The 24,862-nt window shown below is 40.2% G+C and overlaps 1 protein-coding gene across 1 annotated transcript in view; it reads right to left on the reverse strand.

Moving 5' to 3' along the window:
• Positions 1 to 323: 323 nt before the first annotated feature.
• Positions 324 to 24,862, reverse strand: part of LOC117245814 (uncharacterized) — a 41,635-nt gene continuing 17,096 nt past the window's right edge. The window contains exons 2-14 of the mRNA XM_033609358.2: positions 14,975 to 15,452; positions 14,609 to 14,779; positions 14,441 to 14,502; positions 11,830 to 11,932; positions 11,646 to 11,731; positions 10,261 to 10,361; positions 9,709 to 9,779; positions 7,546 to 7,653; positions 7,238 to 7,308; positions 6,902 to 7,019; positions 6,609 to 6,773; positions 6,027 to 6,122; positions 324 to 5,866 (exon numbers count right to left, since the gene is read on the reverse strand). Coding sequence (XP_033465249.2) covers positions 3,527 to 5,866; positions 6,027 to 6,122; positions 6,609 to 6,773; positions 6,902 to 7,019; positions 7,238 to 7,308; positions 7,546 to 7,653; positions 9,709 to 9,779; positions 10,261 to 10,361; positions 11,646 to 11,731; positions 11,830 to 11,932; positions 14,441 to 14,502; positions 14,609 to 14,779; positions 14,975 to 15,283 — 3,801 coding nt within the window. The 5' untranslated portion in view covers positions 15,284 to 15,452 and the 3' untranslated portion in view covers positions 324 to 3,526. The remainder of the gene's footprint in view (positions 5,867 to 6,026; positions 6,123 to 6,608; positions 6,774 to 6,901; positions 7,020 to 7,237; positions 7,309 to 7,545; positions 7,654 to 9,708; positions 9,780 to 10,260; positions 10,362 to 11,645; positions 11,732 to 11,829; positions 11,933 to 14,440; positions 14,503 to 14,608; positions 14,780 to 14,974; positions 15,453 to 24,862) is intronic.

Below are 24,862 nucleotides of genomic sequence, written 5' to 3' on the forward strand. Positions count from 1 at the left end.
TAAAAATAATGAATGTTAAAAGGGTAGTTTAAATAAGCTACGGCTTCAGTTTACACCTTTTTGGTCCTTTTTTTTATTTTATTTTAATCTTTAGCTCGTTAATGCTAAAAAAAAAAGCATCAAACTAAAATTTAACAAAAAAAAAAAAAAAAAAAAAAAAATTAAATTAAGTAAAATAAAACACAATTTCCAGATGCTAAATATTATTTTGGGTGACTTATCTTAAAGCAAAAAAAAAAAAAAAGCAAAAAAAAAAAAAGAAAAGAGGAATATATTAAAGACAGATTGAGCTCTGGTGAACAGAAACAAACTGTGCAGCATGCTGGAGGAATATTACTTTATTAATTAGCAGATAGATTATATTATATATATATATATATATCAAATATTAACTTCATACATACATAAATAGAGATACATAAACATACAAATATCGTCATATGAACAAAGTTGGCACTGCAGACTTTTCCCAGTGAGTCAGACACTGTTGGTTTGAATCAGAGACACTTTAAACATCCCCTCGTCTAAACTAATCACTCTTTTCTTTTACACTTCATGATTCTCTGTGATTTATCTAAAAATTTCTTTAAAATACAATAAAATCATTTTATTTTAATCAGGCCGGACGTACAGGGATTGCTCAGCGTGGTTAGTGACGTTAAAGGTGCAGGATTTAATATAAATTTAAGACATAAAGTTAATCAGGAGGAGACAGAAAAAGAAAACGGGACTCAGTCACGTCAGTTAACCAGAAACACTGCAGAAATGAAAAATATCATTACACATTTAGAGACACAGACATTTATTTTCTTTTTTCATCTTCCCTTGAAAACTGACCAATGTGGCAGCTGATTTTTTCATGTTTGATTTTCTTGAGAAGGCAAAGTACCAGCCTGTCGGAGAAGTTTCCAAGTCACCCAGGTCATGGTGATCTTAAGTGCTCTATCGTAGGCAACTGGACTTGTTGAGTTTCTTGAAGATGTTTCGCCTCTCATCCAAGAGGCTTCTTCACGTCTAACTGACTGGTGCGGAGTCACAGGCTTTAAACTCTGTGTGGGTGTGACCCTTACACAGTTGCTGAGGTCTCAAAAGAGTGTAGTGTCAGGAATAAGCATGTCTGTTGTTCCTTGCCTGTGGTGTGTTGCAATGTCTGTGACCTCTCAACAAAGTTAGGGCGTTCAGGCCTCTAAACCGACTCTTGTGTGGTGACTCTCCTTGCTCCAGGTTAGCTTTGCCTCTTGCTGTTGTATTTAGCCCTCTAGATCACATGCTGTTGACCTGGGACACTTGAAAAAACAGACGAAACTACGTCTTGCAAGGGCGCAGGTTGAGGAGTAGTTTGGTCCACGGAGGATAGTGCACGTCTCCAGATGTGGAATGCAGAATTTATCAAACAGCAACAGTCCACAGCACAGAAACACTAAGGTTTACCTCCAATTCCAAATTAATCTTAAAGTGAGGGCCTTCATAAACGCACTGCAGTGACACGTCAAAGTAAAAACAAAACTATGTCCGGCAACTTTTAAGGTGGAACGTTAACTTGTGATGTTACTCAATGCATGAGGTGACGACGTGAATCCATCAGCACACCTTAACTTTCACTGTGACAACTTTGACCATCACTTTAGTTTTTATATGACACACACTTTTAGTCATGAGTGGATCTTCAAGCATTTATATAAATTAATTTCGGCCGGGTTATATGAACTGCATATATTCTAATACTCGCTTGAAGAAAAAAAAAGCATTGTGGAGCGTTGTTCCTGTGGGCTACAGCAACACTAAACCCCTGAGCTTGCCTGAGAAGGACTAAATGCACAAAGCTGCTATTTTTAAATATCCCATGGAGAGAGACTCTCACTGCAGCCTGTTCTATTTTGTTCTGGAAATGTCGACGTTCAGCCTCATTCTGTGGACGATAAACCAGGTGCAGACTTCCATCTGTGTCACCGCTGATGAGGAAATACAGCGAGTGCTGGACGGAGCAGTGAGTAACAACAACCCCGCCCACATTTAAGAGGACTGTCTGTGGTGGAAACACTAGGGTCTAGGTACCATGTCTGAAAGTGTCTGGTGGACTTAAAGGATTATATGTGAAAACACCCTTAGAGACATCTTCCAGGCCTTCACTGGATAGCGCTGTCAGTTCTTCAAATATCAACTCCGTCTTAGATTTAAGTGCATCAATGGCAAGGGCGTAGGAACCGGGGGGAATATTGGAGACAGGCGCATTTGTCCCACCCAAAAATTATACCTCAGAGGAAAAAAATATTTTATTTTAAAATCTCTAACTCACTTGCCCCCCCAATGTTAAACTCATTCCTACGCCCTTGATCAATGGTGAAGTGAATCTGTCTCACTCTCTCATTGGGCAGCTGGTTGGGAGCCCTCAGATGGACTGCTGCAGCCCTGTGTCCTTTCGCCAAGTGTAAGCTGTTCGGCAAGATCCTGTGTTGCCTGCATCTAAAACTGAAATGCAGGTGGTTCCTGTAATCAGTCAGCTTCCTATATGTTCTTTCAAATTCCTGACATTTTTCCTCTTGTGACTCCAACGACCGGTGTAAGGGTTCACACCCACACAGAGTTTAAAGCCTGCGACTCCGCACCAGTCCGTTAGAGCTGAAGAGGCCCTTAGGATGAGAGGTGAAACATCTGCAAGAAACTCAAGCAGGTCGAGCTGCCTACGATGGAGCACTTAAGACAAAATAACTGCCATGAAAATGAAAGTGGAAGCAGTATAAATGGGTGTCAATGCAAGTATAGAAGCCTTGGTGACCTTTATATGACTTCAAAGCTCTTAGGAAAAGGAACTTATGTGTTAATAATAATCCAGCTGGTGGGGTTTAACACATAGGAATCAGAAGCTTTCCTTTACTGTATATTACTCGTGTTGGAGTGTCGCTGTTCTTGGTGAAATTCACCAAATGTAGCCACGAGTTAAGACACTTTGTGGACTTGATATAAACCCATTTCAGGCCGACAACATGTATCCAGTGCAGAGGATGAATGAGCCTTAAGAGTTCTGTGCCAAAAGTGTTTGTTGGAAACGTGGTAACAAAGAGCTTAGGAAGGTGAGTGCTAAATAAAATGCATGTTGGAGTCCAAATTAGTCAAAGTCAAAAGATTTCGAGTTCAAGCAAATAAGTAATTCTAATAAGTAAATTGTTTCATCACTATCATGTTTCACGTGGCACTGCTGGAACTGCCTTTATCCTTTAAGTGTACTTACTGCAGGGCTCTTAAATGGGATGCATCCTTTGACCACCGGCTTTAGTGCATAGGAGATAAAGTTCTTTAAAATACAACGAGGCCTTCAACCTCGCCTGTGTCTGTGCTTCTCATTGGAACGCAACCTTCTGTTTTTCTGCGGCTAAACTTGAGATGTTTGCTCAGGAATGTGTCCTTGCTTCCTACATAAATAAGAGTCCTTTCTTCATATTGGAATGTATCCTCTGACTTTACGTCCACTAAAGAAAGGTATAGGAGACACTGCTTCTGTTGGAATGCAGCCACCGAATTGCTCTTGTTATCTCCAGCTCGGCCTGGAGTCCCTGGAGTGAGTTGACTTGTCAGAGAAGTTTCCGCTGTTGGTCCGCCGGTGGCCTTTAGGAGGAGCTGGCGAATTGTGGACGGGCGAGCGAGTTGATGCCCTGATGCTCTGAGACCTCAGTGGGGAGGAGGACGAGGAAGATGAGGATGGGTTGAGGAGATCTGAGGATCTGGAGGTGGCAGGGACTCTTAGTGAGCCTGTACGGGTGAAAGGCATAGCGAAGGAGGAGGTGGTTTTGGGGGAGGATTTAGGGGAGGAGTCAGAGCCAGTGTGAGGTGAAGGAGCAGGAGGAGCAAGGGTAGTGCGGGTCCGTCTGAAAGAAGAAGAAGCGGTGCTTCGGGCGAAACCTGGAAGCGGTGATGATGACGGGGTAGCGGCTTTGTGCAAAGGTGTAACAGGCGCACTGACGCTGCCTCCACCTCCTTGAGAGAGCGCACGCAGCGTGGAGCGACACATCTTCTCCTCCGGCGGAGGTTTGGGTTTTGTTAACGGCTTTCGGACAGACGGCTTCCTTTGCAAGTCCTGGTTTTTCTCTCGAGCCGACGCCTGTGTACCTGGAACCCTCTGGTCTTTTGAGTCCTTGGGGTCTGGTGCCTTGTTGATACTGGAGCGCCGGGATGAAGGCGCAGTCGACGGCTTCTCTCCTCGCCGGACAGAGGTGCTGCTGAGATTGGAGGCAGTCGGTGTTGCAGTGCTTGAGGAGCCTCGCTGTTGGCCTGGAGGCTTTTCAGGGCGTTTAACCAAAGAGGAAGCGCCTCGGCTGGTCCTGGAGATTGGAACAACCCGCCTCATGCCCTGGTTCTCAGAGTTGGTGAGGGTGCGGACTGGTTTACATTTGTTGCCGGTGGTGGTGGCTGGTTTCATCCCAGGGGGTCGAGTTTTAGAGGTAGGGAGGTTCTTTGAGGATGATTTGGACGAATTTTCTGCCTTTCCATTAGTGGAGGAAGCTGCTTCTGTGTTTTCACTGGTTGCATGACAGGAAGCAGTCTCGTCCCTGCTCTGGTCACCTGTTGACTGTTCTTGGACAGTCTCCACATCTCTCTCCTCATTGGTGGAGCCCTCTGCTTCTTTCTCTTGATTGGCTGCTTCTTTAACTTCCTCAGAGGCACCTGCAGTGGATGCAGGCTCTGCAGGCTCTGCAGGGTGCCACCTAGGGGAAGAGGCTGGGTGCGACGGGTCGTCACAGCGGGAGACAGGCACCGGTTGGCTGCTGATGGGTACAGGCACTGGCTTCTCATTGGCCAACTGAGGTTCTGAAGGCGTGCGATTGGCTGGGGCAGAAGACACTTGTTTGCTTCCTCCCTGATTGTCATTTCTAAACTGATCCTGCTCAGTTTGTGCATGTGTGTTGTCAGTGTGCGTGAGCTCGCCGGCTGCCTCGCACACACCTGTCACACACCATACAACCACCGTCTCCTCTCGTCCTTCCTCTTCCTCTCGTTTTGGCAAGGAAGAGCTAGTCTCTGATTTTTCTGCAGGGTAATTCTGCGGCTTCTTGTCCACCTCTTCTTCTAAATCTGTGATCACCACATCGTCCCGGTGATGGTCATGGAGGCGACTTGTGTCGTTGTGACCGGTCATGGTGGCGACCTTGTCGAACACTTTCAGCTCAGGCACCAGCGTGCATTTCTCTAAAACCACAGACATGTTTCCTGTGGTAGAGGTGTTGCATTGGAACTTCTCGTCACTGCAGGAGATCCTTCCACGAAGATCAGGATCAGCTTTAGCGAGTTCCCCCCTCAAACCAGACTGTTGATCTGAAAGCGTTCCGAATCGATCTTTGCCGTTGTTGTTGTGGTCGGATTGCTGGTTCGAATCAGAGGTAGTTTTGACCTTAGCTTTATCTGTGGTGTTCACTCGAGTCTGGGTAGCATCGAAGCTGAGGTAAGTGGCGGTTGTATGGTTTTGCGTGCTCAAAGAAGTCTTGGGAGGCGAGGAGGAGGTTTGAGGCTGCTGGTTTTGGGGGAAGCTGAATGATGGGACTCTTAGCGTCTGAGGGGAGAGTCCTGGACTTCTGAGCTCTGGTGAGGCCGATAGAAAAGCTGTCCTCGCCTCTTTGTGTTCAGGGGTCGCCATCCCCAGGAGCGTGGTCAGTTCACGGTCTGCGGCAATGGACGGCGAGCTGGATGGGGAGTGTCGCAAGCGTCGTAGGCTCCCTGAGCGCCCCAGAGAATTATGGGAGTTGTTTAATAAGGGTGAGCGGGGGCGGTACTTAGGGGTCAGGAGCTCCATCAGCAGCCCGGCCTCATCATGTCGTGACATGGCAGATGACATGTCCGTCTCGCTGCTGCAGCGCAACCTGAAGGCTCCACCCACCTACAACAGAATCACATTCATCACCAGTCAGGCAGTTTTTTTTAATAGTATATTTTTGCACTTTGTTTAAAGTCATGAAACAAACCAATAAGTCAAATTCCTTGTAGGTAGAAAGTTACTCAGCAATAAAACGTATTATCATATGTGTGTGACCTCCTACCTCCTCACCGCCGGCCCATGAGTGCCTCTTCTGCTCCTCCAGCTCCTGTATCCTCCGGCGCCGCGCGGCCTCCTTCGCCTCCCTCTCCATGTTCTCCTTCAGAGAGACACAGATTTAGTTTTTTATCATTTCACAACTGCAATGTCTCTCTTTGAACACCAGGTGGCAGCAGAGGTCAGCTGTGCTCTGTATGGTGACACAGGTCCAGCTGCCAGATAGTTACTGTGCTTAAATACAAATTCAGAGTATCAGTACTTGAATGTAATAATTTATAATTCTACTTTTCTACATCCCAGAGGGAAAAATTATTATTATTATCATTATTATTATTATTATTATCATTATTATTATTAGTACTGCACTACATTTATCTGATGGCTTTATCAATTAAGATTTTTTTTACACACAATTTGAAGTGTTAATAATAATAATAATATGATGTTTAGTTATTAATTAGTGTTGTCACAGTACTGGAATTTTTAACTTTGATACGATACCTTTAAAAATATCAACACTTGTGGATAAACAAAACAAACAAAACTCATCTAGGTAAAAGTTTTGCTGATACTTATGTATGTGTACCTTGACAGCATGCGAGAACTTGGAGCAGAAGGTGTTGAAGATGCCGAAGCAGTCGTCCAGCCTGAACGTGTCTCTGTCTTCACAGAAGAAGTCGATCAGCTCGTTGCCCTCCCTCCTCAGCTGCTGCCGACTGCCGCGCAGCGAGCACAGAGACGAGGTGGCCGACTGAGACGCAAACAAACCCATGCAGAGGCGTGAAAACACAGCACGACACAGTGACTACATGGTGACAGAAACATACTGTGTGCAGATTCTCTGAAAGTTGTATGAACAAACTGCAGTGTCTGTTTCACCTGCAGGAAGCCGTCAAGTTGCTGCAGCAGCTCCGTGTCTCTCTGGACATTCTCCTCTACTGAGCGCGTGCGAGATGTCAGCCACTGAAGCTCAGCGTCCAGCGTTTCCACGGAGATCCTACAAAAACAAAAATATTGTGTATGTTTATTCACATATTGGCTCTGTTTTGCCGTTATCACATCAACTTAACGAGTTAGTATTATTATATTAATATCAAAATTACAATCAACACTCTCTACTGTGCTAAATCTTCTCCTTCCTCTGATGGGGCTGATGGGAAATGTAGTCTTAATTTGTATAACTGAAGTGCTTAGAATGTAACTAAGATGTGTGACCTGGCTGCAGGCTGGACGTGACTCAGCTTCAGAGGAAACTCCAACAGCTTTGTGTCTTTTTTCTGGGCTTCCTGAAGGAGAGAGAAGAATTGGTACAAGATCTGAGTCCTCACTGACATACTGCATACACTCGCCCGTAACAACAACACCAACAACACCTCAACACAGGTTTGACACCCTTAAATGGCTCTTAAAGTATCCTCGCAGTTCAAGATCTAAACCTTAAGTGATCCTCACAAAAGAACATGTACCACACCACACACACACACACACACACACACACACACACACACACACAGGTTACTGACCAGAGCGACAAAGTGCAGCAGGTTCATGCCTGGTTTGTTGGCCTTGGTGTCGGCCAGAGACAGAAGGGAAGACAGCTTGAAACCCACTGCGTTTCCTGCGTAACCTCCCTGCAACACACACACACACACACACACACACACACACACACACACACACAGAAAACACAGCAATTAGACACAAACACAATCCTGCAATGTAGAACTATTACAAAATAAAGCAAAACAACCACAAATATACGCAACACTACTACAACACGACATAAGACAACTAGATATGATACAAAGATACATATATTACTACAAACAACAACAAACAACTGCACAAAATGACCACAAAACCACCAGAAACAGACGCGAAACAACAACTTAGTTGGTCAAATGATTACAAAATAAAGCAAAACAACCACAAAGAGACACAAAACAATTACAAAGAGAAACAACACAACCGCAAACATACATAAAACAACCACAAAGAGACACATGACAACCACAAAAATATACAAAGCAATTAGAAAACGAAATAACATAGCCACAAAGATGCACAAAACGACTACAAAGAGACACAATACAACCGCAAAGATTCACAAGACAACCACAAAAATACATTAAACAACCACAAAAAGACACATAACAATCACAAAAATACAAAAAGCAATTAGAAACAGAAACAACATAGCCACAAAGATGCACAAAACAACTACAAATGGACATGAAAAACCCCACAAAGAGACACAAGACAACCACAAAAATATGCAAAACAATTACAAAGAGAAACGCCACAACCACAAAGAGACACTAAATGACTACAAATGATGAAAGACAGCCACAAAGATACATAATACAACCACAAAGATCTGCAAAACAACTAAAAAGAGAAACATTACAGCCACAAAGAGATACAAAATGACTATAAAGGTGCACAAAACGACTACAAATAATGAAAGACCTCAACAAAGATACATGACAAAACCACAAAGAGACACAAGACAGCCACAAAGATACGCAAAACAATTACAAAGAGAAACAACACATCCACGAAGATGCACAAAACGACTACAGAGGTACAAAACAACCACAAAGATTCACAAGACAACCGCAAATGATTCAAGACAACCACAGAGAGACATAAAAAAAATTAAAAAGAGACCCAACACAACCACAGAGACAAAAAACAATTACAAAGAGATACAACAATCACAAAGACACAAAATGACCACAAAGATGCACAAAACAACCACAAATGATGTAAGACAACCAAAGACACAAAACAACCACAAAGAGACAACACAACTACAAAGAGACACAAAATGACCACAAAGATACACAAAACAACCACAAAGATTCCAACGACAACCACAAATGATGCAAGACAACCACAAAGAGACAAAAAACAACCACAAAGACACATAAAAAAATACAAAGAGACCCAAGACAGACACAAAGAGACACAAAATGACTACAAATGATGCAAAACAACTACAAAGACTCACATGACAACCACAAAGAGACACAAAATGACTACAAATGATGCAAAACAACTACAAAGACTCACACGACAACCACAAAGAGACACAACACAACCACAAAGAGACATAAAAAACTACAAAGAGACCCAAAACAACCACAAAGAGACACAAAATGACTACAAATGATGCAAAACAACTACAAAGACTCACACGACAACCACAAAGAGACATAACACAACCACAAAGAGACATAAACAACCACAAAGAGACACAAAATGACTACAAATGATGCAAAACAACTACAAAGACTCACATGACAACCACAAAGAGACACAAAATGATTACAAATGATGCAAAACAACTACAAAGACTCACACGACAACCACAAAGAGACACAACACAACCACAAAGAGACATAAAAAACTACAAAGAGACCCAAAACAACCACAAAGAGACACAAAATGACTACAAATGATGCAAAACAACTACAAAGACTCACATGACAACCACAAAGAGACATAACACAACCACAAAGAGACATAAAAAACTACAGAGACCCAAAACAACCACAAAGAGACACAAAATGGTTACAAATGATGCAGAACAACCACAAAGAGGCATAAAACAACCATCTCCACCTCCTGCCCTCCTCCTCTGTTCGTGGTCTAATCATTTGTGAATGCATTTTTCCACTCACGGCGTTGAGGATGTTTCCAGCCTGCAGCACCAGGTGGAGAACAGCATGGAGCTCCTCACAACACATTAACTCTGGAGGAGAAAGAAGCCTTTATTTGCATCAGCACGCAAACAAACACACAAACAAACATCACCTGCTTAAAATCATCGTGTGGAAAATGAGATTCAAGAAAAGAAAAAGAGGCGGTGGCACATAGATACAGAGGAAAACATCTTCTCACACACACACACACACACACACACACACACAGCTTATAATCCTGTGTGCACCAGAGTGTGTCATCGACAGTGTTAGCATGTGGATGGTTAGTTAACAATTCAGGCAGTTATCAAGTTCACACACACACTGCTATAAATAGTCAAGGTGTTAGTCTGTAATGTGTGTGTGTGTGTGTGTGTGTGTGTGCGTGTGTGAGATGGTTTGATGAAGCGCTGTCTCTGCAGGTTTTAAGATGCTGAAGTCTCAGTGTGTATCAATCATTTGCACCGAACATGGAGACAAAACAAAGAAAACACGACTCAAAATATCACCTGACCGATCCTTCGGTTTTACCTCTGGTGGCCGAACGAAGAATCCTAATGTCTCGTTTCATGGCCTCGCACACTCCAGGAAACTCCTCCTTCAACAGCATGGACTCAATACGGACCGAGTAACTAAACACAGAGAAAACAATACATTATCATCCGACATTTTATAAACCTGTGTGACCTCATGAGGGACAACAGGGGACGCATGAGGGTGAGGAGAGAGAACTAAAAGCTCCTTAAAAGTGTTTTTATGTCAGTCCCTTCCAGCTACGCTCTCCCCGCTGGACGCTGCTGTTAGTCGCTAATGTTTCTCTAAATTAAGAGCACCCATCAGCTGCTTCATGGCCCATCAGTCTTTGCACCATCTGCTGCCACCAGAAACTCTGAATGCATTTGTTCTGGAGGAAGTCTCTTCAGATCCACAGAAAAACAACAATGTGTGTGAATGTAACAAGGAAAATAACGAAAAGAAAAGACCGACTACTCAAATTAAAGGACATAAATAAATAAATAAATAAATAAATAAACAAATAAACTAAAAGAATACAGACACAAGTCGTACATATCTGGGTAACAATTCTATGAAAGCACACATTTAAGTTTATTTTTTTGTTGTTTTAAATCAGAAGTATCGACCAATATATTGTCAGATTTTTAAAAATCTTGAATGTTGATATCAGTATTAGCTTTAATAAAACAGTACTGCTTGGGCTCTGACAAAAAATTATAATTATTTTCTGAAAGAAAATGAAGTAAAAAGTTATGCCACACACCAACCAATAAATAGATAAATAAATAAATAAATAATAAAAACAGTGTAAAAAATCACCCCAAACATACACAACAATGTCCCCTCCACATGCCAAAAACATCGAATAAAATAAATAAAAATTCTTAAAAACTATGTAAAAAGCCCCTCCACCACACACCAAAAAATATTTACAAAAATAAAAGAAAAGAAAAATGAAACATCCCCCTGAAAAAATAAATACATAGATAAAATACATAGATAATACCTAGAATATTAAATAAAGAAAATTAAAATAATGTAAAAAGTCTGCCCAACACACAAACGCCTGATAAATTAATCAATAAATAAAAGAAAAAAATAATTTAAAAAATGCTGTCATATAAGAAATAAAACAAATTAATAAAAATAACACACCAATAAATAAATAAGTAAATACAGAAAGAAAAAAAAATAAGAAAAAATAAATAAATTAACCCCCCCCACACACACATCAAAAAAAAAAAAAAAAAAAAATAAATAAATAAAATAAATAAAATAGATCTGTTGATAAAATGGGGCCCAGCTCTCTCTCAGGATGAGAATTAACTCCCTGATCACCAACATCACAGGTGACCGACAGCAAAAGTGCCTGATGGAGGTCAAAGGTCACAGCGTTTTACCTGGGGAGCTGAACCAGCAGGTACACAAAGGAATCAGCCAATGAGAGCTTAGAGACGTCGCCGCGGTACCCCTTCAGCTTCTTCACCTTTGGGAGAGAAAACACATGAAGAAGAAGAAGATACTAACATGATGTCATTAACGTGTGTGTGTGTGTGTGTGTGTGTGTGTGTGTGTGTGTGTTACCTCCTCTATCTCCGGCAGCAGCTTCAGCAGCTCTCTCAGAGGCTCCGCCCCATAAGGCTCACTGTTGCCACGGTGAATGTCGTCTACTATCGTCTGATTGGACCTTGAGGAGGATTTTACATTCAATAATAAGTCAATCAATGGAGAACTAATCGTCAGATATATTGATAACTGATTCATTTATCAGTCAGAAACTGAACATGTGTGACTGTCTGTTTTCTTTCACAGTAAACTGAATATATTTGTGTTTTGCACTGTTGGTTAAACAAAACTACATATTTAAAGACATCACTGAGCACTTGTGATCAATCTATCTGTCAGTGTGAAGGGCGGGTTGATCACGTCCCGTACAGATGTCCGTGTTTTAAGGCGGACTTCCTGTTAATGATTTCATCAGCTCAGTTTGCATAGTGTGAATAAAACTGTCACAGCATGTGAAATAGTTTATCATCATGAGACGACACTACTGTTATATTTGCTGGTAGTTTCTGTAAGACAGCAGCAGTGTGTGTCCCTCATGCCTGTATGTCCCTCAGTGTGTTTGGAAACATGTCGACACAACACAAACACGCTCAGGACACTTTGTGACTCCCTCAGTGTTAACAAACCAAACCCTCCTAGGTTATGGATCTCATTTTGTCTCCCTCTGAGTCTGTGCTTTCTTTTTCAACCGGGATGCAAAACAACTGAGTTGTGCAGTGACTTAAAAGTCTGGATTTTTATTTGACATACGGCTGCAGAGTCAGACCTCTCCAGCTCCTTTATAACGTCACCAGTTTAACAGACGTTCCAACAACATAAATTCAGTTATTCCTCAAAGTCACAGCAATGCGACATTTTGCTTCTCTTTGTAGTTCTTTTGTGCCTCATTTGTGTCTCTTTGTAGTCCTTCTGTGCCTCTTTGTTGCTCTTTTGTGTGTCTGGAATTTTTTATCTCTTTGCTGTTTGTGTCTTGTAGTGGTTTTGTGTCTATTTGTAGTCATTTTGTGTCTCTTTGTGGCTGTTTTGAGTCTCTTAAAGGCCGTTTTGTGTCTCTTTGTAGTCCTTTTGAGCCTCTTGGTGGTTGTTTTGTGTCTCTTTGAAGTCCTTTTGTGTCTCTATGTAGTCCTTTTTTGCCTTTTGTAGTCCTTTTGAGCCTCTTTGTGGTTGTTTTGTGCCTCTTTGTAGTCCTTTTGTGTCTCTTTGTAGTCCTTTTATGTCTCTTTGTAGGCCTTTTTGTGTCTCTTTGAAGTCCTTTTGTGCCTCTATGTAGTCCTTTTGTGTCTCTTTTGTAGTCCTTTTGAGCCTCTTTGTGGTTGTTTTGTGTCTCTTCGAAGTCCTTTGTGTCTCTTTGAAGTCCTTTTGTGCCTCTTTGTAGTTGTTTTGTATCTCTTCGAAGTCCTTTGTGTCTCTTTGAAGTCCTTTTGTGCCTCTTTGTAGTTGTTTTGTGTCTCTTTGTAGTCATTTGATGTGCCTTTGTGGCTGTTTTGCGTTGTTTTGTGGTTATATTGTGTCACTTTGTAGTTCTTTTGTGTCTTGTTGTAGTCATATTGTGTATCTTTGTGGCACTTTTGTGTCTCTTTGTAGAAGTTTTGTGTGTCTTTGTGGACTTTTTTTAATCTCTTTGTTGTTTGTGTCTCTGTAGTGGTTTTGTGTCTCTGAAGTCATTTTGTGTGTCTTTTAGGCTGTTTTGTCTCTTTGTGGCCATTTGATGCGCCTTTGCGTTGCTTCGTGGTCATATTGTGTTTCTTTGTAGTCATACTGTGTGTCTTTGTGGCTGTTTATATAATTAATATATTAGATTTGATTATTTATTTCAGTGACATCTTTAAAGCTGTGCGGGCCTGTTCAGTATCATCACTGTCCTCTAACATGACTTGGAACCAGTCACATGTTAACGAGCGTCTCCGTCTGCACTCTGTCACCACATGCTGGCATCACCACATCTGTTTACCCACAACACCCCTGGATGAGGGTGAGGACACACTCATCACGCCATCATGTCATCACGCACACACACCACCACCCTCTCTGTTAGAGTGACACCCTGGGTCATAGAGGTGATATTCGGTTCTCGAGTAATGTTCCTGTAAACTCCCGTCCATGACTGACATGTATTGACTGATCCACATGGAGCCAATCAGACAGCACAGGTATTACCCACCAGCATCGGCCAGAGAGAGAGGTGTAACCTGGTCAAGACCTTTTCTTATTTATCTCCTCTGAGAATCAAACCTGTGATCTTTAACATACAAGATGGTCTGTTGCTTTTCATCCTTCGATCTGACTTTCAGGGATGTTGATGTTGGATTTTATTTCCTCCAACTACATGCCCATTAGCCACTTGGCACAATCATTCCTGCTTTGCAGACAGCGTCATTAACAGGCGGCTCGCTCAGTGTGTGACGTGCACTTGTAGATAAAATATAGGCCTATATTAATGAAGGTTCATCAGTACGGTTTTGTATTTCTCTGTAATGTAGCACAGTGTTAACAATACTGTACTGTACAATACAATACTGTCTATTTTCAGAGAGAATTTCATTGACTTCTGAAACATTTGTTTGGAGAATATTTCTCTTCAGGTAATGTAAAGTAAAAAAGTGTTTGAGGTCACAACGTGAGATTTTACCTCTTGAACTGTTTGAGGAAAATCCCGATGTTCATCCCTCGCTTAGAGTCTAGGATGCAGACCTGACAGAGTGACAGACACACAGGGAGGTAAAGGTGAACAGGTGTCAGTTTGAGGTGAGAACCCAGTTGGAAACTGTCCACACGCACCCTCAACAAACACACACACCTCCTCTTTGGCCTCTCTGAACGAGCTCCTCGTCTTCCCTCCCCTGGTGGGCGTGGCCTCAGTGTTTGACTGATTGTCGTTTTGACCAAACAGCTCTTCGATGGTGCGGACGTCGATCTGGTACTGCTGCTGCACTCGGCCCTGAGTCCACAGGTTGGCCCGCCCCTTCACCTACAGAACAGAACAAGAACCAGGTCCAAAGGTCACTGCGGATCACAATTAAAACTAACCACAGTTAAACCAGGAATAGAAAGAGACGGCCTTGTAAAAACAGGAAGTCAGTAAGAACTGATGTTATGATACTCAAAATACTCAAAATATATACACTCTGATATCAAAATAATAAAATAAAAAATGTGACTCTACCTGATCCTCTGGTATCGTCTTCCAAAAGAAACTCCTCACTCTCTTCTTCTTCCTCAGGCCTCCTACAGGATCTCCTAGCCCTGGAAGCAGGGGTGGAGGAGGAGGGGGAGGGGGAGGAGGAGGAGGAGGAAGAGGAGGTGCTGGGGGAGGAGGGGGAGGAAGTGACAGTCTCGCCCGATTGTCCTCGACATCAGAAAATCCAGACGGAGGATGATGGGGAGACGTTGGCACGGTGATGGCCACGCCCTCCTCCTGGAGGAAGAATCCCTGCCTCTCATTGGCCGGGGAGACGCTGCCCATCACGTGCATCACCGTGGCCGATTGGATGGGAGCAAAGAGGGGAGGAGGCGGAGGGTTTGGTGGCGGACAGGTTGGTCACCGAGGTGATGGGTGACCATGGCGACGGGTGTGGTGATGATGAAGGTGGGTCATCACTTTGAGATCATCAGAGGTTGCTGAAGGTCAGAAGATCAGAGAGCTGGAGAGAAAGAAGGACAAAAAACTATTGAGAAAAACTTAGTCTGACAATTTGGGAACTTGTTACTCTGATGTCTGTTCATTAAATATGAAGCTACAGTCAGAAGTCTGTGAGCTCAGCTTAAGCTAAAGACTGAAGGAGTGACAAAATTACTTATTTAATGCCAAATCATGGTAGTTTTGTTGTGTAATCCTAACCAGGTAGCTTTATTGCATAAATCTAACCAGGTAAATTTGTAGCGTTAACCTAATCAGGTCATTTTCTTGCATTAATCTAACTAGGTTTTTGTTGCGTAAACTTATCCAGGTAGTTTTGTTGCGTTAACCTAACAAGGTTTTTTGTTGCATAAACTTAACCAGGTAGTTTTGTTACGTAAACCTTACCAGGTAGCTTTGTTGAAAAAAAACTAACCAGGTCATTTTCTTGCGTTAACCTAGCCATGTAGTTTTGTTGCATTAATCTAACCAGGTCGTTTTGTTGTGTAAACCTAACCAGGTAGCTTTATTGCATAACTCTAACCAGGTAGTTGATCTGTGTTAACCTAACCAGGAAGTTTTGTTGCATTAACCCAACTAGGAAGTTTTGCTGCGTTAACCTAACCAGGTTTTTGTTGCGTAAACTTAACCAGATAGTTTTGTTTTGTAAACCTAATCAGGTAGCTTTATTGCATAATTCTAACCAGGTCGTTTTGTTGCGTTAACCTAACCAGGTAGTTTTGTTTTGTGTTAACCTAACCAGGTAGTTTTGTTGTGTTAACCTAAATAGGTTTTTTGTTGCGTTAACCTAGCCAGGTAGTTTTGTTTTGCGTTAACCTAACCAGGTAGTTTTGTTGTGTTAACCTAAATAGGTTTTTTGTTGCGTTAACCTAGCCAGGTAGTTTTGTTTTGCGTTAACCTAACCAGGTAGTTTTATTGTGTAAACCTAAATAGGTTTTTTGTTGCGTTAACCTAACCAGGAAGTTTTTTTGCATTAACCTAACCAGGTAGTTGCGCTGTGTTAACCTAACCAGGAAGTTTTGTTGCGTAAACTTAACCAGATAGTTTTGTTTTGTAAACCTAACCAGGTAGCTTTATTGCATAATTCTAAGCAGGTCGTTTTGTTGTGTTAACCTAAATAGGTTTTTGTTGCGTTAACCTAACCAGGTCGTTTTGTTGGCTTAAACTAAATAAGTTTTTGTTGCGTAAACTTAACCAGGTAGTTTTGTTGCGTTAACCTAACCAGGTAGTTTTGTTGTGTTAACCTAAATAGATTTTTTGTTGCAAACTGTGTCAGTTTCATGACGTTAAGGACGTGTTTAAAACAGCAATCGTTAGAACTGCAACGTACGTCATTACATCATGTGTAATAAACTGTTGAATGATATTACATGAAAATTTACTTAAACCATCAAATACTTTAAATTAAATGTTTTATTAAATCGACTAATGATAAATGGAATAATTGTTTCAGCTGTACTTGTATAAACTGTTTGGGGGTTAATTTAGAACAAAACATCATCTAAAGTTTGTTTTGTTCATTAAAAACAAAGCTAAAGCTGTCAGATTAATATATAAGTAAAACAAAAGACTAAAGTACAGTGCAAGTACCTTAAACTTGTACTTGAGTTCAATACTTGAGTAAATGTACTTGGATACTCTCCACCACTGTACCTGGTAGTGTAATTTCACACAAAAGCACAAAGATAAAGTACAATAAAAGAACAGTGTTTGGTGTTCCCAGCCTTCTATAACATGCAGATAGTGACTTTACTGAATTATTTATTCAAATATAAATTACAGATGATGCAGATGGTGTCAGAGGAGGAGCAGTGCTGCTCAGCTAAATGTACACTGAGTCTCCTGCAGAGAGATAAATGACTCGGAAAAATACAGTTGGCACGTGACCATGTTGGACTCGTGCTGTTTTATTCAGAGAGACTGGTTCAAGTGTGTATGTAAATGTGTGTGTGTGTCACTTTCAAACACCACTTATAATTAAAATGAATTCATAACTTCATGTTCAACATTAACCTTTGTGTCACGATTGTGTTTGTTTTGCTGTGAACGATCAAAGAGCATCATTGTCCCCCTCCTCACACACACACACACACACACACACACACACACACACACACACACACCTTTCATTCACACCTGCTCCGCAAACATCACCAGTCTCACCTGAATGTTCAAAGGTGTTTCTTTTGTGACTGGATGTTAATTTAAGAACAAATTAAAATGAAGCTGCAGGAAAAGGACACAGTACTTTTACTGATCAGGGCTTATCTGTTATAATTTTAAAACGGTGTTTGGCTTCGCCTGTTCAACCACAGGACCACTGCTGCTGGATTGTCGGGAACCAAACACTGCGATGACACAGAGCTGGTTGAATATCAGCAAAGTTTCCCTGCTTTCCTTCACTGGTTCCTGTACAGCAGGGTCGGTCTTTGTTTCACTGTTATAATCATTAAAAAGCAAAAGCAGCATGTGTATACATTCAGTAGGCTATATCTTCAGTAGCTAGCTAGCTAACCCTACACTTCTCAGGGTTTGATTTTGGTTTTGGAACAGGGAAGAAACGTATATCTTTTTCCAACCTCTCCAGGTAACGAGTATCATTAATACACGACGTGCCCCAGGCACAACATTTAGCTCCAAATCCACAAAACCAGCCTGAAAATGAAGGAAATCTGAAATGACTGCATTAGAGTCAATGGAGCACAGCTGTGTTGTTGTTGGACTCTGGTCTGAGCCGGCCTGATGCTACGCTATGATTGGCCAGTCTGTGTCCAGGGGCGGGACTTAGTGAAGGTCGTGCACATGCACGCCACATTTTTCAATGAGTCAAAGGTCCATTTGTTAAAGTTGTTTAAGCCACAGGCCATAATACTGTCATATTCACAACAAAATGTTCTATGTATTCAAAACAACAACAAAAAAACATACTAACATAAAATAAAATAGAATAAAATAAAATGCCATTTCCATTGTGACATAAATGCAAATAAATGCAAGTAAAACTAAATCTTTCAACACCTTTCTTTACTTTTCGAACTTGGAACACGCCATTTTCATTCAATCTAGGCTCCTACTGCTGGCAAAGTATCGATAAGCGTACCGCTTCAAAAGCAAAAGTAAAGAAAGTGCCGTTCTCGCTAACAACCTATCAGCACATCGTTGACATGGAGATGACCGCCCATTTACACATGCTGACCAAACCAAAACACACACAGTGAAGGAGTCACGTGTTCAGCTCGCGGTCCACAAATAGGCGGCCAATTGCGGGCCACTGCCATAGACACTTCTATTGTTAGTAAACAGCATGACGTTTTTTGTGGGCGGGGCTTAGCTGTAGGACTCAACTTTCTGTTTTTGTTCGACTAAAACTCCAAAATCCAAAAATCTTTCAATTTACATTAAGCCCTAAAGAAGACAGCAAATCCTCACATTCGAGCAGCTGAAATCAAACAATCTTTTTTTTTTTTTTGGATAATAAAACGTCATATCAGAAGTGTTGTTGATTAATTTTCCTTCGCTCCGCTAACATATTCTGAGTATTTCTACTCTGCTTTGTTGACATGACGTCACTTCTATCAGCTTTACTGTACTCACTGTTATCTTTCACATTTTTATTCCAGGTGTTTTGACTGTCTCTTTAAATGCTTGTGCTCACAATAATAAGAACATTTACTCCACTGTACAGGAAGAGACTTGGGGCAGGAAGTCCATATATGGCTCTCATCAGTTAGACTAAATTTCTGCATTGCTATATTATTTAACACACACACACACACACACACATACACAGGGGTGATTCCCCCGTGTGAAGTTCTGGATACATGTCGACAAAGATGTACACTTCCTGCTGATGAATTAAAGATGAGTGTGAGTGTGTGTGTGTGTGTGTGTGTGTGTGTGTTACATAACCTCATCTCACATCTCTGTTTGATCGCTGGATTTCTTCCATCAAACTTCAAACTTAATCATGCTAACAATGTGTGTGTGTGTGTCGGCTGTAATACATTTCAGTCGTGACCTGATTGCTGCTGATCTGTTTTCTTACTTGGGGAAACACTGTTGCCTTCTCCACCAAACCCCATTTAAAGATGTAGTTAATTTTATGCTGCCTTGCTCGTGGGCAAAATCAAGTGTCTAGGATGAGTATTTTTCAGACTATTGTAGATATGAGATTAATTGACGGAGCGGGGGGAAAAAAAGACATAAAAAAAGAGCAGAAAGTAGCGTTTTCACAAAAAAAAAAAAAAATCAAGATTATTTTTATTTTAGTGTTTTGCTGTGATGGTATTAGTAGTTTTCCTTAAAGATCCAGTATGTAGGATTCAATTGATTAAAATATTCAATCGCAATTAATCACATGATTGTCCATAGTTAGCTAGCTAAATGTAAAGGAATATTTTTAAGGTCTTTAATACTCTTATCAACATGTTAGTGGACAGATATGTTTGCTTTATGCAGATGTAGATTATAATATTACTGCAACAATCCAAAACAATGATAAATACTGTCCAGATATAATATAATAAGTTAGTTTTCTTTAGCACAGAATCACCTCAAAAGACCAACTGTTGTGTTTCTGTCTATATCTGCTAAGGATAGACCGATACATCGGCCGGTCGATATATTGGGCCGATATTTGAGTTTTTTACTTGTATCAGCATCGGCCGATACGCGCGTGGGTTCGCAGATTTATTTTTCCCTGGCATGATTTACAGACAGGCATCCACGGGCAGCTCTGTGTTGCCGGAAGACCCTGCAGCGCACATGCACCGAATCCTACTGTGTACAGTAGTTGTTGTTTTATTTATGCTTCAGCTTAAATATTTGTTTATTTTATAAAGACATTACTGGAAGATTTAAGAGCACTGAACTCTTTCTTTTTTTATTTGAATGTATAATAATAATAATAATAATAATAATAATATTCTACCTGTTCTACCTCAACTTTCCATCTTGTTTTAGTATTTTTTACTGTTCAATAAATGTTTCTTATTTTAAACTTGAGACCTGTAATATTTGTTATCATTGTGTCATTTTTTTTATGTAAATTGAGGGAGCAAAAGCAGTATCGGCCCCAAATATCGGCTCAAGAAAATCGGCAGTCCATAATCGGTCATCGGCTAAGGGTGATGGAAAAAAATCGATATCGGCATCGGCCCTAAAACATCCATATCGGTCTATCCCTAATATCTGCACAGGGAGCAGGTCTTCGTCTGCAGAGACACCATGCTGCACTGCCATGTTTGTACTGTAGCCCAGAACAGACAGGGACATTTGCGTTTTCGTGACAGCCACCATAGTTAGCAGCATCTGCGCATCGACGAGATGCGTAACGTGAATCTAGTGTGACTTTAAGTCACAGTCAAACAGCTGCAGAAACAACCTGTAGATTTTGTGCAGAGTCACAGCCTGTGAAGTTAATATTTTACCTGCCTGCGTGGTGTTAATTTGAATCTGAGAGCTGAAGACAGACGCACTACAACAATCCTGTTCAACCAGCTCTGTGCTTATTATCATGCATTTAACAGACTGTTGCTTTTTACTGGAGACACACAGCTGACAGTTCATCATACTAAAATCAGTCCGTCGGCGGACAGTTTGTCAGAGAAATCATTGGAGGACAAAACAAGAGGAGGAGGAGATTTTTCATGCACTGTCACTGTCAGTTAGTCATTGTCTGGTCGTCAGCAGTGGTTTTCTTCCTGCTCTGAGCCGCTGTGCTCTCTGTATCCAGGTCACTGCTGGAATGTGGAGCAGAGACATCGGATGGATGCATGGAGGGATCATAATTGGGTCGGCGGCTGAGAAAAGCTAACTAACGAGAGTTCGTTCCAGCAGCTCAGCTCAGTTCAGTGTCACAGCAGATTTCCCAGCATGCATCTGAAACTGAGCCACACCACCAGCCTGCGTCACCCGAAGGTGTCGTTGGCAGCCCGAGAGTCGTGACAGCATCTGGAGCTGATGTGAAAACTCTGAGGAGCTCCCTGTTTAGCAGTTTCATGTAAATACACAGCGGTGGAAGAAGTAGTCTGATCCTTGACTCAAGTTAAAGTACCTGTACAACAATGTAAGAATCCTCCATTGCTACTGAAAATCCACATTTAACTATCAAAAGTAACCGTGCAGAAAATCTGCTCCTGTGACTGATGGTGTTGATAGTAGTAGTAGTACTAGTGGTAGTAGTAGTAGTAATAGAAGTAGTATTGGTGACAATGGCACTAATAGCAGTTGTAGTAACATCCACTGTAGTGGAATACTATACATAGTATTCAAAAAAGCAAAATATAAAAATACTGCAGTAAGTAGTTGTGGCAACATTAGCATTAGTCATACTACTCATAATAGTAGTCCTTGTACTTATTACAGACCATAGCAGCAGTAGTGGTAGTAGTACAGAAGGTTATACTACCACTAGTTTTGGTATTAGTAGTAGTTGCCATAGCCACGGTGTTGAAACAGTAAAAATATCAAAAATAATTGTTCCTGCAGTAGTGGTAGTAGTAGTAATATTAGTGAAGGCCATGGTATTGAAATACAAAAAATATTATAAATAATACCAAAATGTAAAAATATTGCAGTACATAGTAGTAGCAACATTAGCATTAGTTGTAGTATTACAGTACTTATTTAGGAGCAATAGTGGTAGTAGTACTTGTAGGAACAGCAGTGGTAGAACCACTAATTTTGGTGTAGTAGTAGTCGTTGTCATAGCTAGAGCAGTGAAATAGTAAAAAGTATTAGAAAAAATAAAAAAATAAAAAAATTATTGCTGCAGTAGTAGTAGTGGTGGTAGTACTGAAATATTAAAACTATCAAACATAATTCTAGTAGTAGTAGTAGTAGTGTTGAAACCTCAAAGCTATTAAAAATACCTGTTGTAGTAGTAGTGGCCGTAGTAGTAGTAGTATTGAAACCTTAAAACTATTAAAAATAGTAGTTCTAGTAGTACTAGTAGTGGTGGTGGTGGTGGTAGTAATAGTAGTATTGAAACCTTAAAACTATTAAAAATAGTTTTTGCTGTAGTAGTAGTGGCCATAGTAGTAGTAGTAGTATTGAAACCTTATAACTAATAAAAACAGTAGTTTTAGTAGTACTAATACTAGTAGTAGTAGAGGAAGTAGTGGTGGTGGTAGTAGTAGTAGTATTGAAACCTTATAACTGATAAAAATAGTAGATTTAGTAGTACTAGTACTAGTAGTAGTAGAAAAAGTAGTGGTGGTGGTGGTGGTGGTAGTAGTAGTATTGATACCTTAAAACTATTAAAAATAGTTTTTGCTGTAGTAGTAATGGCTGTTGTAGTAGTAGTATTGAAACCTTAAAATAGTAGTTTTAGTAGTACTAATACTAGTAGTAGTAGTAGTATTGAAACCTTATAACTGATAAAAATAGTAGATTTAGTAGTACTAGTACTAGTAGTAGTAGAAGAAGTAGTGGTGGTGGTGGTGGTGGTGGTAGTAGTAGTAGTATTGATACCTTAAAACTATTAAAAATAGTTTTTGCTGTAGTAGTAGTGGCTGTTGTAGTAGTAGTATTGAAACCTTAAAAATAGTAGTTTTAGTAGTACTAATACTAGTAGTAGTAGTAGAGGAAGTAGTGGTGGTGGTAGTAGTAGTAGTAGTATTGAAACCTTAAAACTATCAAAAATAGTAGTTCTAGTAGTACTAGTAGTAGTGGTGGTAGTAGCAGTAGTAGTAGTAGTAGTATTGAAACCTTAAAACTATTAAAAATACTTTTTGCTGTTGTAGTAGTGGCTGTAGTAGTAGTATTGAAACCTTATAACTATCAAAAATAGTAGTTCTAGTAGTAGTAGTAGTAGTAGTGGTGGTGGTGGTAGTAGTAGTAGTAGTAGTAGTAGCAGTATTGAAACCTTGTAACTAATAAAAATAGTAGTTTTAGTAGTACTAGTACTAGTAGAAGAAGTAGTGGTGGTGGTGGTGGTAGTAGTAGTATTGAAACCTTAAAACTATCAAAAAATAGTAGTTTTACTAGTACTAGTACTAGTAGAAGAAGTAGTGGTGGTGGTAGTAGTAGTAGTATTGAAACCTTAAAACTATCAAAAAATAGTAGTTTTAGTAGTACTAGTACTAGTAGAAGAAGTAGTGGTGGTGGTAGTAGTAGTAGTATTGAAACCTTAAAACTATTAAAAAATAGTTCTAGTAGTAGTAGTGGTGGTGGTGGTGGTGGTGGTAGTAGTAGTAGTAGTACTGAAACCTTAAAACTATTAAAAATAGTTTTTGCTGTAGTAGTAGTGGCTGTAGTAGTAGTATTGAAACCTTATAACTAATAAAAATAGTAGTTTTTGTAGTACTAGTAGTGGTGGTAGTGGTGGTAGTAATAGTAGTATTGAAACCTTAAAACTATTAAAAATAGTTTTTGCTGTAGTAGTAGTGGCCATAGTAGTAGTAGTAGTAGTAGTATTGAAACCTTATAACTATCAAAAATAGTAGTTCTAGTAGTAGTAGTACTAGTAGTGGTGGTGGTGGTGGTAGTAATAGTAGTATTGAAACCTTAAAACTATTAAAAATAGTTTTTGCTGTAGTAGTAGTGGCCATAGTAGTAGTAGTAGTAGTATTGAAACCTTATAACTAATAAAAACAGTAGTTTTAGTAGTACTAGTACTAGTAGTAGTAGAAGAAGTAGTGGTGGTGGTGGTGGTAGTAGTAGTAGTAGTAGTATTGATACCTTAAAACTATTAAAAATAGTTTTGCTGTAGTAGTAGTGGCTGTAGTAGTAGTATTGAAACCTTAAAAATAGTAGTTTTAGTAGTACTAATACTAGTAGTAGTAGTAGAGGAAGTAGTGGTGGTGGTAGTAGTAGTAGTAGTAGTAGTAGTACTAGTAGTAGTATTGAAACCTTAAAACTATTAAAAATACTTTTTGCTGTTGTAGTAGTGGCTGTAGTAGTAGTATTGAAACCTTATAACTATCAAAAAATAGTAGTTCTAGTAGTAGTAGTAGTGGTGGTGGTGGTGGTAGTAGTAGTAGTAGTAGCAGTATTGAAACCTTGTAACTAATAAAAATAGTAGTTTTAGTAGTACTAGTACTAGTAGAAGAAGTAGTGGTGGTGGTAGTAGTAGTAGTATTGAAACCTTAAAACTATTAAAAAATAGTTCTAGTAGTAGTAGTAGTAGTGGTGGTGGTGGTGGTGGTAGTAGTAGTAGTAGTACTGAAACCTTAAAACTATTAAAAATATTTTTTGCTGTAGTAGTAGTGGCTGTAGTAGTAGTATTGAAACCTTATAACTAATAAAAATAGTAGTTTTAGTAGTACTAGTACTTCTACTACTACTAGTACTAGTAGTAGTAGAAGAAGTAGTGGTGGTGGTAGTGGTAGTATTGAAACCTTAAAACTATTAAACAAAAAGTAGTAGTAGTTGTAGTAGTTGCTGTAGTATTGAAACCTTGAAACTATTAAA

Source organism: Epinephelus lanceolatus, chromosome 22, assembly GCF_041903045.1.
Source record: "Epinephelus lanceolatus isolate andai-2023 chromosome 22, ASM4190304v1, whole genome shotgun sequence".
In the NCBI taxonomy this organism is placed as follows: Eukaryota; Metazoa; Chordata; class Actinopteri; order Perciformes; family Serranidae; genus Epinephelus; species Epinephelus lanceolatus.